The following is a 12,444-nucleotide window of genomic DNA, read 5'->3' as shown; positions in this document are numbered from 1 at the left end:
AAAGTATGGGAAGAGGGAGCAACAAGAAAGGGTCCTCAGTCCCCAATCCTGAGAACACTGATTGAGGAAAGGTAAATGCAAAGGAGAATGAGGACAGAAAACATGCAATATCAGACATGGCACCAACAGACATAAAGCGCTATCTCCGGAGCCTCATAAACGAGTTCAAAAATGAAGTATTTAAAGAAATAAAGCAAGATATCAGTAGAATAGTTAGAGAAATGCTAAGCACTGCCCAAGAAAAAACAGATAGTAGAATGGAAGAACAGAAAAAAAGGGGAGAATTGCTTGATGGAGAAAACAGAGAAAACATAGAATATGTGAAGTAGGTTCAAAGAAATTACTAGGAAACTAAAAACTCTATTGAAAGCTGGCATAACAGCTTGAAAGAAACTAAGGATAGATTATCTGAACTGGAGGGCAGATTTGTAATATGGGAGCATGAAATGAAAAACTTCTTAAAAATAACAAGAAAACAAACAGCAATAATACAAAGGCTAGAAGATGGTAAGAGGATCTATAACTTACGGATTAAGAACATAAAAGAAGTAGGGACACAAAAGCTATTCACAGAAATAATCCAGGAGAATTTCCCTAATTTAGCAAAAGGTAAAGATACTCAGATGTATGAGGCATACAGGACCCCAGCCACCTACAACCCAAACATAGCTATACCCAGGCTTATAATAATCAAAATTTCAGAAATCCAATATAAGAACAGAATATTAAAAGCCATCGAGACAAGAAACAGATCACTTACAAGGGAACACCCATCAGAATTACAGCAGACTTCTCGGCACAAACCATCAAATCACAAAGAGCGTGGGGGGATAATTCAAGCTTTGAAAGATAATAACCTCCAGCCAAGATTGATATATCCTGCATAACTGTCCCTAGAAATTGATGGAAAAACAAGGTGCTTCCAGGATAAAGAGGAACTAGGGGAATTTGCAACCACCAGTTCAACTCTACTGAGAACACTGCAGGATATTCTAAAAAAGAAAAATACCAAGATTCCAGAAACAGTGGCAGAGAGGCCGCAATGAATGGAGCAGAAAGCAAAATAAAGAAGACAAACTGACAACTAATGACAGAAAAAGAGCTCAACAGAAATGAGGCAGAGAAAGTTAGATGGTACGAATAGCTATTTTGGAGAAAACAAGACATCATAATAGCTAGTGCTGATTTAATATCATCTTGAAGTCCCATCAAGTTTTTGTTCTTCTGTCTCCATTGGTCTTAACATGTTGTATCTTACTGGATTTTATTATATGTGATAATATAAACAAAAACTCTTATAGACAAGGAGATTATACAGAAACCATTGTTCATTTTCTGTTAGTTGATTCTAAACATCTTGTAATACTGTCATTTTCTTGAATGGTTTTACATTGTCTTGATATGTTTGATGCTAGAGTATATGAAGTTATACTTAAAAGATTTCAAGGATAGAGACATTATGGTAACTACTTTTATGTCGGGATATCTTGTGGTGAAACACTATTTTGCTTAAATGGTTATGTTTTGACCTGCGCTGTTTTGTTGTCATGCCCTCTTTTATCTCAATCTCCTTTTTTTATTATTTACTTTTTTATCTTTTTAATTAAGGGAAAAATAAATAAAAAATAGCAGGATATATTATAGTAACCCACTTTGATTTCCTATTAACTTGATTTGAAACCCTGTATTGCTCTCACCATCTTGTTTTGACTGATTTTCCTCTATTCTGCTTTGCTTGATAGTACCAAGTTCGAAAGTATAGGCAACAACTGTGAAGACAGTAAGATTCATTATGATGCCCATTCTGTTTGACTATCTTCTTATGAAGTCCTGTAATGTCTCCAATGTTTTGATTTTATTGGTTTTGTTCTTTACTGTTTTGTTCAGTTTTATTACAAATGATGATATAGGCAATTCTTTTTAAGATAGCAAGAGACAGTATGGTAACCATTGTTGATCACCTTGTATTTTGTTTTTACATTATGTATTACGTCCATCCTTTTGATTTGACTGACTCTGTTCTGCTATGTCACATTTGGTTTTACGCTTTTCAAAAAAAGTAATAACAACTGTGGAAGTAATAAAACCCAAAATGTGTAATTTTCATTGTACAAAAGAGAGGAAAAGAAAGTGCTCTAAAGGATATAACTGCATGTATATTTAAGTGTATATGATAGATATCCGTATTACTGAGTATTGTTGGATCATTGAACAGACTGTTTGCAGTCTCACTGTTTGAAAGTCCCCTTTATATGCTTTAATTTTGTAACTTGAACGATTTCTAAGATGACAATATGTAATCTATTAACTAGTGATTTCCTACTATTTATTTTTTCTGAAATTCTGTATAACTTGTACCCTTTTTCTGTTTTTTTTTTTTTTTTTCTTTTTCTCCTTAAATAAAATTTTTTAAAAAATAATAGGGGGCTGGGGATTTAGCTCAGCAGCATAAGCGCCTGCCTTGCAAGCAGGTAGTCGTGAGTTCAATCCCCGGTACCGATAAAAAGGAAAAAGACAAAAAATAAAATAAAATAAAATAAAATAAAATAGAATAAAAAATAAATAAAAAAATTTAAAACACCAAAAAACTAGTATAATAAATTTTTCTTTTAGTTAAATAACCTACTCTTAAAAAAAAAAAAGAAAGAAAAAAAGAATCACATAACCTAGCCAGTTCTAAATCTCTGAGTCTATGTACTCCAATAGTAATTCTACTTAGGATGTCAAATAACTTTAACAAAATGATCCTTCTACTTGTTATACTTGGTTCTTATAATGTACAGTTCTCTTAGTTCTTAATTTTGAAAGTTACCTTTATATCTTCCTTTGCTTCCTGGCAAGCAGCGTAAGTACCTGCTTTGACAGCCCGACGACCCTAATTATAAACAAAAATGAAAATTAGGTAGTGGAATGATAACCTCAATCAGTAAATAAGATACACCACACACACCTAAAAAGCTGTCTTTGAAAAGGAAAATCGCCTATTGATAAAAGTTTTAAGGTTATAGGGCAGTACCTGGAAGATAGACATAAATGTTAAGCACTTTTTTCTTTTTTATTAGACAGGTCTCACTCTGTAGTTCAGGCCAGCCTTGAACTCACTATGCAGCCAAGGCTGCTCTTGAACTCTTGGTGATCCTCCTGCCTCAGCCTCCAAGTACTGGAATTACAGGTGTGTACCACTGTGCCCAGCCATGGTTAGCACTTTCATGAAGCATCTAAACTTTCACCACCTCTAGGAGAAAATTTATACAGTTTAGAATGCTAGTTTTCCCATTGAGCAAAAAAATCTTTACTTAATATACTTTTTATTTGTATCAGATAATAATTTAGGTCTGCCAAATTTCTGCTATGAGTTTTACATATTTTCATGAATGAATAGACCTCTTCAATATGTGTTCTATAACATACTTAAAGTATTATCCGCTTCATGTAGCCTTTGCAATAACTCTGAGGAAGTTATTCCTATTTTACAGAGAAGAAAACCAAGATACAGAGATTTAGCGAGATTTGCCTTTAAATCAGAAAGTGAAAAGTGATGCTCCAGTTCATTTTGAGTCTGTATTTAAAGCTATATTGCAATAATCCTTCTTTAGCTCTTTAGCATATATATACAAGAACTATACAAATATATTTGAATTATTAATTACACCAGCAGGGTTACCATTATATGGAAAAATGGGCTTAGTAATACAGCTCTTACCTTGCATACCTAGGAAAAATAATGCACAAAGAGCCAAGCCACAAGGGATTTTTAACAGACAATAAATTCAAGCCCTGATAAAATATAAAAACACAAAAAGCCAAAAACCAAAAAATGTATGTGTGTGTGTGTGTGTGTATATATATATATATATATATATATATTCATTCAAGACTTAATATTTATATGCATAAATACTGACAATCAACCCAAAGCAATGAGTTTCAACATAAATGAGGGCAGGCACACTTCACATGCAATAGGATATTTGTTATAAAAACAGAAAAAGTAAGTGCTAGCAAGAATGTAGAAAGATTAGAACATTTGAGGATTTCCAGAGAAAATACACAATGGTAGAGCTGTTATAGAAAACAGTATGGCAGGCCTTCAAATAATGAAACATAAAAGTCCCATATAAAACAGTGATTCCCTTTCTGCATATATATACACAAAACAACTGAAAACAAGGTTCAAATAGTTATTTGTACAATCATGTACAAATAACTTGTGTCCATCAAAGGATGAATGGAAGAACAAAATGAGATACAAACATAAAACAACAATCAGTCCTAAAAAAAAGAAAAAGAAGAAGAAGAAAATCCTGAAAAATGGGGGCTGGGGATTTAGCTCAGTGGCATAAGCACCTGCCTTGCAAGCAGGCAGTCATGAGTTCGATCCCTGGTACCGATAAAAAGGAAAAAGACCAAAAAAAAAATCCTGAAAAATAGTTATTTTTTTTAGGTCAGTAGGCTAAGTGATATAAACCAGTCACAAAAGGCAAGATAATTCATGATCCAATTTATAGATAACTAAAACAATTAAACTCTTAGACTAGTGGGACTGGGGAAAAGCTGAAAAGGACAGTTACTCAGTGGATTTAGAGTTTCAGCTTTATAAAACAAAACATTCTACAGATCTGCTCCACAGAGTTAATACCACGGCTTAGTACTCAAAAAAAAGGTTAACATAGCAAATTTTACATTGTGTTGATTTTATCTCCATTAATTTTTTTAAATGACAAAAATTGGGGGTAGGGTGACCAATAGGTAATAGATGAACTACAGAGGGGCACTATTTCAAAGAACATGGGCATTTAATTCTCTTCCTCTTCTTATATCCCCAATTCTAATTTACTAGGCTTGGGCTAACAATTAAAAAAAAATTCTCCCCAAATGATTCGAGTACATATTCTGCACATGTATACGAATACATATCTTTCTGGGTTTATAAAACAGACTAATTACCATACAATCTCATCTAGCCACAAAGTGGCTTACTTACTGTGATGTATCGCACGTCCTATCATTTCTTTTGAATGAGTCTGATCATTTATTAAAAAGCTTTTTATAATGACCATAACCTATGGCGTCCTGGGAACTCAAAACAAATCAAACCAACCAGCATACAGGTAGTTGTAGTCCCTGTCTTTTCTATTTTGACTAGAAAAAACAGTAGTAAAGAATGTAAGTAACTACTATGTCCTTTGCCTTAAGGGACATGGAGAGAATGCTAGAATGTGACTCATGGGGTATTTGCAAGGTTTTTACATGTGCCTAGCACCAATGGAACTCTGTATCAAGGACCATTATTGTTTTATTATCATTGGTAGTAAAATCCCACAGAAGTTCTGAGTAAATCTTTTAACTACTATTTCCATCAGTTACTATTTTTAAGTATAACTTCTTTTAAAATCATTGTTTAAGACCTTTCAACATTTTTGAGTATAGAGTGCTTCCTTCTCCAATCAGTCTAAATGATTAGTATATAACAGAATTACTTTACATGACTACTGATTTAAAAAAAATATTAATTCAGCCAGGCATGGTGGCCCATGCCTATAATCCTAGCATTCTAAGAGGATACGGCCAAAAAAAAAAAAATTACAAATTGAGCCTGGCCTCAGCAACTTAGAATTTTGGTGAGACCTTATCTGACACTAAAAAACAAAAGGGCTGGAATTGGGATGTAATTCAGTGTAAAGGGTTCAACATCTAGTACTGCAAAAAAAAAAAAAAAAAAACCCAAAAACACAAAACAAAGAAACAAATTTCCAAAACACTACCCAATAATTTTTTTAAAATTCTACCAATTAAAAAAAATAAGAACTCCAAAATTCCTTCCAAATCCAAGTGCCTAAAGCAAAAATCATTAACACAATAACATCAATCTGGTTATTCTCCAAGTAGGTAGAAGTATGGAACAATGAATAATTTTTGGAAAATTACTTATGTATAGGTGAGTATTACAAGGAAGTGGGCTGAAAAAGAAAGGGAATAGCAGCAGATATAAGAATTTGATGAAATCTTTCCCAGAGCTCTGCCTCATTTGTGAGTTGCTGCAGCAAAGAAGGAATCCAGAATAGTTCAACAGACAAGAAAAATAATCTTATCACATTCTGTCATAAAGATATATTAAAAGTCCTTTCCTTAAATTTAGAATTCATTTAATGCAGAATTCTCTGCCATCTACACCCAGCCACAAGGACAAATCCTGACTGTAAAAGTGCAAAAAGTTACAACTTTGGCCGTGACCATCTTGCCAAATAAGAGCCAACAAAATTTAAGCCACTTGCCAGTACAGTGGCAAATCCCTGTAATCCCAGCACTCTGGACAGCCAATGTAGGAGGATCCCGTAGGAAAATGACTGGGAAGCCAGGCATGGTGGCTCATGCCTGTAATTCCAGCCCCAGGGAGGTGGAGGCAGGAGGATCGTTGAGAGATCGAGATCAGCCTGTACTACAAAGTGAGATCAAGGCCAGCCTGAACTGCATTGAGAGACCGTATCTCAAAAAAAAAGAAGAAAAAAAAAAAAAAAAAGAAAAAGAAAAAGAAAAAGAAAAGGAAAGGAAAGAAAAGGAAAGGAAAGGAAAGGAAAGGAAAGGAAAGGAAAGGACTGGGAATGTAGCTCAGTGCTAAGGTTCTGGGTTTGATCGTTGATACCACAAAAGAAACAAATAAATAAAAATAAATCACCTGAAGCTCAATTTTAAAGAAAGAGGTGGTAGTAGGGAAAAAGATAAAATGGGACAAAGTCCTACACTGGGAGACCTAGATCGTCACATTCTATCTGAAGTCAACAAAGCACACAACCATATTCTCCCAAGCTAACTCTTCTTTTGAAAATTGGCTTTGCATATTTGTATGTGTTTTCTCTGAGTACTAGGATCATGGTAGCTCAGCAGTAAAGGTCTAGGAATATTGTATCTTCAGGATAATTATGATTGTATCTTACAATCTGCAATGTTAACTATAAAGTAGCAAAATGTGGACTGAGAAAGAGCCACACATCTTTAAAATGATCTTGAATGCCTGTTTCTTTAAAATAATCCTTTGAAGACAAGAGAATAATCTAATCTTTTTACATTTCCTTTCCGTGCCTAAAGAAATGTTTACCAAAATGACTGAGATTATCACAAACTGGTATTTATCAAAGGGGAGAGGGTAGAGAAAAGAAAACGCATACAGAGTATGAATTTATTATTGTAAAACAAACAGGTAAAGCAAATGGAAGAAAGCAGACATAAGAAATAAATTACATTTCTTGGGGGCTGGGGATTTAGCTCAGCGGCATAAGCGCCTGCCTTGCAAGCAGGCAGTCGTGAGTTCAATCCCCGGTACCAATAAAAAGGAAAAAGACCAAAAAAAAAAAAAAAAAAAAAAGAAAAGAAAAAAAAAAAGAAAGAAAGAAATTACATTTCTTAAACTATTTGATAGGTGGTCATCTGAAAACAAGAATTATTTATTGGGTTGTTTTAAAAGCAATTAGTCTGACCTAATGTGGTGGCCATCCTGTAATTCCAGCACACTGCGAAGCTGAGGCAAGAGGAACACAAGTTCTAGCCTAGTCTGGGCAACTTAGCAAGACCCAACTTAAAATAAAAAATTGGCTGGGAATGTGACTCAATGCAAAGGTCCTAGGTTTAATCCACAGTAACCCACATCACTTTCTCTGGTATATTTTCTCTGACATTTTTGTTTTCTTTTTCTTGAACACAGCGTGTCTTCGTTACTTTTCTCTCATGGCTAAGTCAAACTAATTGACGTCCAAAGTGAAGGAAGGAAAGGTTCATTTAGCTTATAGTCTTTGGAGGTTTCAGTCCATACTCAGCTAGCTCCACAGCAGAGTGGCAGGGCTAAGGAGCAACTGTTCATGGCAGCTGCAAGTGACAGGAGCGAAAAGAGCAAACGGGCAAAAAAGGGAAAAGCACACCTTCTTCCCTCCCTTATAATGTATGCAGGGTACTTGTACCTAGGTGGGTGCAACACTCACACACCAACCTCAGACTATATAATGAAACAATCACAAATGCTAGACTCAGCACCTTTAAAAGGCCTGCCCCTCATTCCTGCATGAGGCTTTGGGGGACATCTAGACACAAACCACAATGCAGAGTTTTACTATGCTGTTCAGGCTGGCCTTGAACTAACTTTTGTAGCCCATCCTGGCCCTGATCTCACACTGATTCTTTTGCCTCAGCTTCCGGTGCTGGGACTGATACAGGTGTGCACCCCCACACCTCACTCTCTGGCATTTTCTTCTGCTTCCTGCCTCTTACTAGGTTTCTTCTCTTACTTTTTTCCTGTCTTCTAACTTGTCACTTGTTTTGTCTTCCTTCAGAAATGCCTTACTTAGCATTTCTTAAACTTGAAACATCCCTTTTCAAACTCACTCATACTCATGCTTTCTACTTCCTTTCAGTAAATCTGATTTTAGGGATGACCAATTATGGAGTATAAAACAACAGTTACTGATTGATTGATTGAAGCAGGGTCTCACTGTGTAGCCCAGACTGGCCTTAGTCAACAAAACTTTAGAGTTTAATTAAATTCTAAATAATCTGCAAACAATGACCTTGAAACAGTAATCATTATCACAGCTTTATTCCCTCCTCTTGATGATGTCTAACTTAAGGGGCCACCCAAAACTTAGGAGAAAACTCATTTCACTTTTATATGCTAAATATATCAGTGAACAACTGATCTTTTTAGCCTTTGAGCAAAGACAGAATTGTTGTTGTTGTAATCATTATTATTATTATTATTATTATTATTATTACCATTTTAGCTGTTCAAGACAGGCTCTTCTCATCTATAGTTCAGAATGGACTTGAACTCACTATGTAGCCCATGGTGGCCTCAAACTTGAGGCAATCCTGCCTCCCCTGCTTGGCCAGATTTATTTATATAGCACAGAAATTGTGGAAAAGAATCATGCTAGTCAAAATATGGTTCCTTGCATTGGAGTATCAAAAACACCTAATAAATTGTTATAAATGAAGAATTGCACACCCCATATCAAACGTACGAAATTGGAACCTACATTTTTAATAAGCTCTCTATAGGAGTAACATGAAAAAGTCTATAAAGACTTTTCTAGCAAGAATTGTTGTAGACCTGGAATAGGTTACACATTCCAGGTTACAGATGTGTCAAGATACTGCTCCTTTGAGTTCTCAAGTACAGCACATGCATTTATGAAATAGAGACATTGGGGACTGGGGATTTAGCTCAGCGGCATAAGCACCTGCCTTGTGAGCAGGCAGTCGTGAGTTCGATCCCCGGTACCAATAAAAAGGAAAAAGATAAAAAAAAAAAAAAAAAGAAAGAAATAGAGACATTAACAGTACCTATCTGAAAGGGCTGTTCTCAGGTGTAAATGAAATATTACATGCAAAGTCAAATATGTCTATATAAATGCTTAGCAAATATTGACCATTATTAACTGTTCATACTTTTTTTCAGCTCATTTGCCCATTCTTTAAAGATCTGCAATCTTATACACATAAGAAACACAAAGAAAGGAAATTAACCATCTATTCTATATCTATATTTTAAAAAGTTAAAAATGGAAAGTTTTGAACTGGGGACATAGCTCAGAAGTTGAGTGCTTGCCTACTATGAGCAAAGACCTATGTTCAATCCCTAGTATTAGAAAATAAAAAATAAAAAAAACAAAAAAGGAGGTTTTGAGCTATTGTATCAAGGTGTTTTTCTGTTATATTCTTCTCAAAGATAAGGATTAAGCTAATATTCCTTTCAGACATGGATTTTACCTAAAAAACTAATTTTTGCTTTGGATGGATATTAAATAAAAGCCATGCCACAAACCATATTTTTAAAAATAATATAGGGGTACATATGGTGCTACCTTCTGTAATTCCAGCACTCAAGAGGCTGAGGCAGAAAAATGCCATGAGCTTGACGCCTGCTTGGCCTACATACATACATACCAGCCTGAACTACACAGCAAGATCCTCTCTCAAAAAAATCAAAAATAATATAAACTATGCTGGAAATTTTAGAAATGAGCAACATTTCCTAATTTATGAAATAAATTATAAGAACAGAAAAGCATGAGGTTCCTTTTTTTTTTGGTACCAGGGATCGAACTCAGGATCTTGTGCTTGCCAGGTAGGCAATTATGTCACTGAGCTAAATTCTCGGCCCCATGAAGTTGCTATTTTTATCTGTGCTTTATCAAATATACTGAGTAACTTTCTAATCATTTAGAATAAAAGATATTAAAAATAGTTATTTAAAATGATGAAACATACATACACAAAAGCAAAGTCCTAAAGTTCTAATCAATCTACTCAAGATGTAAGGAATAAATGGAGGAGGAGGTTGTATTTAATACAATACCAAAGAACTTGGCAAGGGCTGTCAACCCTTGACTGCCAGGCAGCTGATGTAAGATAGCATCATAATTCAAATAGTGATAACAAACCTCTTTGTCTATGGCAGTGGTATGCAACTGGGCCTCTGCAAGTTCACAGTCAAGAGCTCTCTGTAGACTATATATGACATGGTCATATGAATGGTGTTCATCATTGAAAAGAACACAGTAGTATCTTTCATTTTTTTCCCTGTTAAAGAAAAAAGATATATATTTGGATACTTCCAAAAATAAAGGAACAAGTTAAAAGAGAACTAAAATAACATATGATGTCTACAACACCATGTAGTTTCTTACACATGGGAAAGTAACAGCGTTAACACTCATCTAGAATTAATTGATATAATGGCAAGGAATTAAAAAATTCGAGCAAGGTGATGACTATAGTCCTAGCTTCTGGGGACCAAGCAGGAAGACTGCTTGAGCCAGGAGCTCATAGCCATTGGGCAATATATATATATATGTGTATATATATATATTACATTATATGTATATACACATATACATTATTATATTACATTATATGTATAAATATATTACATACATATATATAATACATACACATATATACATATATATAATATATCTTTTAGGAGATATATATATATTTATATATAAAGGATATATATATATATATATATATATATATGATATATATATCCTAAAAGTTATATACAAACCACGGTTTTTATATATAAATATAAATATATATCCTTTATATATATATTTTGTGTGTATATATATATATATATATATATATATATATATATCCTAAAAGATGTATTACATTTTATATGTTTTTCTTCGATTTTTCAAAATTATCTTTAGAAGTCTCATTCTAGTGGTATAGCAAGTCTCGAGTACAACTTTTAACTCTTGGTTATCTTCCATTATAACAAAGAAAGTCAGGCCTAAGGCTCTCAACTTTCAAGTACACAATGATACAAACTATGTTTATTAACACTTAGTTTCTGTCATATTTTAGTATTTCTTTTTGTATTTCTTTAGTATTTCTTTTTACCTTCTTCTTCAGTGATACTGTATAGTACATTTATTTTGATTTACTTATAGCCATATGCTAATAAGAAGCACAAGGCATCAAAATTCCAATGTATGAATACAGAGGCCAATGCTACCTGTGCACACAATGACTTCAAGCAGCTCCTGTTTTTGGCAGGCAGGTAGCTCATGTTATGTTTACCAATACAAAATTTCTTAAAAGGTTTAAGTGGCATACATTATCATTTATTTGAAATTAAATATTTGTAGACATAATTCCCAAATACTTTTATTTCTCCAAGAAGTTAATCAGGCACAGCAGTGCATGCCTGTAATGAGTCTGAGGTCAGCCTGGGCTACAGAACAAGATCCTGTCTCAAAAAAATAAATAAATTTAAAAAATATAAAAAGTCGGGGCTGGGGGTTTAGCTCAGCGGCATAAGCGCCTGCCTTGAAAGCAGGCAGTCGTGAGTTCGATCCCCGGTACCCATAAAAAGGAAAAAGACAAAAAAATAAATAAATAAATAAAAATAAAAAAAATAAAAAATATAAAAAGTCAAAACAACACATTTAATGTGTCTATATTTTAAAGTCATTTTCTTTTCTACACAAAGCAAACAGAAAGCCTCAGTAAACTCAAAAAGCAACTGTACTGAGATGTGCTACACTTCTTTGACATTCCCATTGTTATAAAGGAAAAAAATGCCCATTTGAAATACATATTAGGTCCAGAATTTCATTTTACATTTGTAAGTTAAGAGCAACTATTACTATCACTGAAAGTTCATTGTCACTAGAAATTGCTAGGTTTTAATAAAATCTCTACAAGTGCAATAACCCTAGCAAAATATTAGCAAAATAAAGAGGAAAAGGGCTATTTCTTCATTTTCACCATGAAATTTTCCTGAAGAGGTAAACAACTAATGATCTGGGGTAAAGGAAGATATACTGTCCCAAGGTCACAGGTTGTTCACAAATCACTTGGAGAACCCTGAGGCCAGCCTGGACTACAGAACAAGATCCTGTTCTGGGGCAGGTGTCCAATACAGAAATTGTTGTCTACTAA

At 34.1% G+C, this 12,444-nt stretch overlaps 1 protein-coding gene across 2 annotated transcripts in view; it reads right to left on the bottom strand.

The window, feature by feature from the left end:
* Positions 1 to 12,444, bottom strand: part of Ubr1 (ubiquitin protein ligase E3 component n-recognin 1) — a 173,725-nt gene that overhangs the window by 101,653 nt on the left and 59,628 nt on the right. For both annotated transcript variants that reach the window (XM_063249551.1, XM_003475450.5), the window contains exons 6-7: positions 10,431 to 10,569; positions 2,813 to 2,875 (exon numbers count right to left, since the gene is read on the bottom strand). In XM_063249551.1, coding sequence (XP_063105621.1) covers positions 2,813 to 2,875; positions 10,431 to 10,569 — 202 coding nt within the window. The remainder of the gene's footprint in view (positions 1 to 2,812; positions 2,876 to 10,430; positions 10,570 to 12,444) is intronic.

This window comes from Cavia porcellus, unplaced genomic scaffold (assembly GCF_034190915.1).
Source record: "Cavia porcellus strain 051 isolate PalLab524CR breed Dunkin Hartley unplaced genomic scaffold, mCavPor4.1 scaffold_6, whole genome shotgun sequence".
NCBI lineage: Eukaryota > Metazoa > Chordata > Mammalia > Rodentia > Caviidae > Cavia > Cavia porcellus.
Note: the sequence above shows the minus strand (reverse complement) of the source record. Positions and strands in the feature narration are given on the sequence as shown.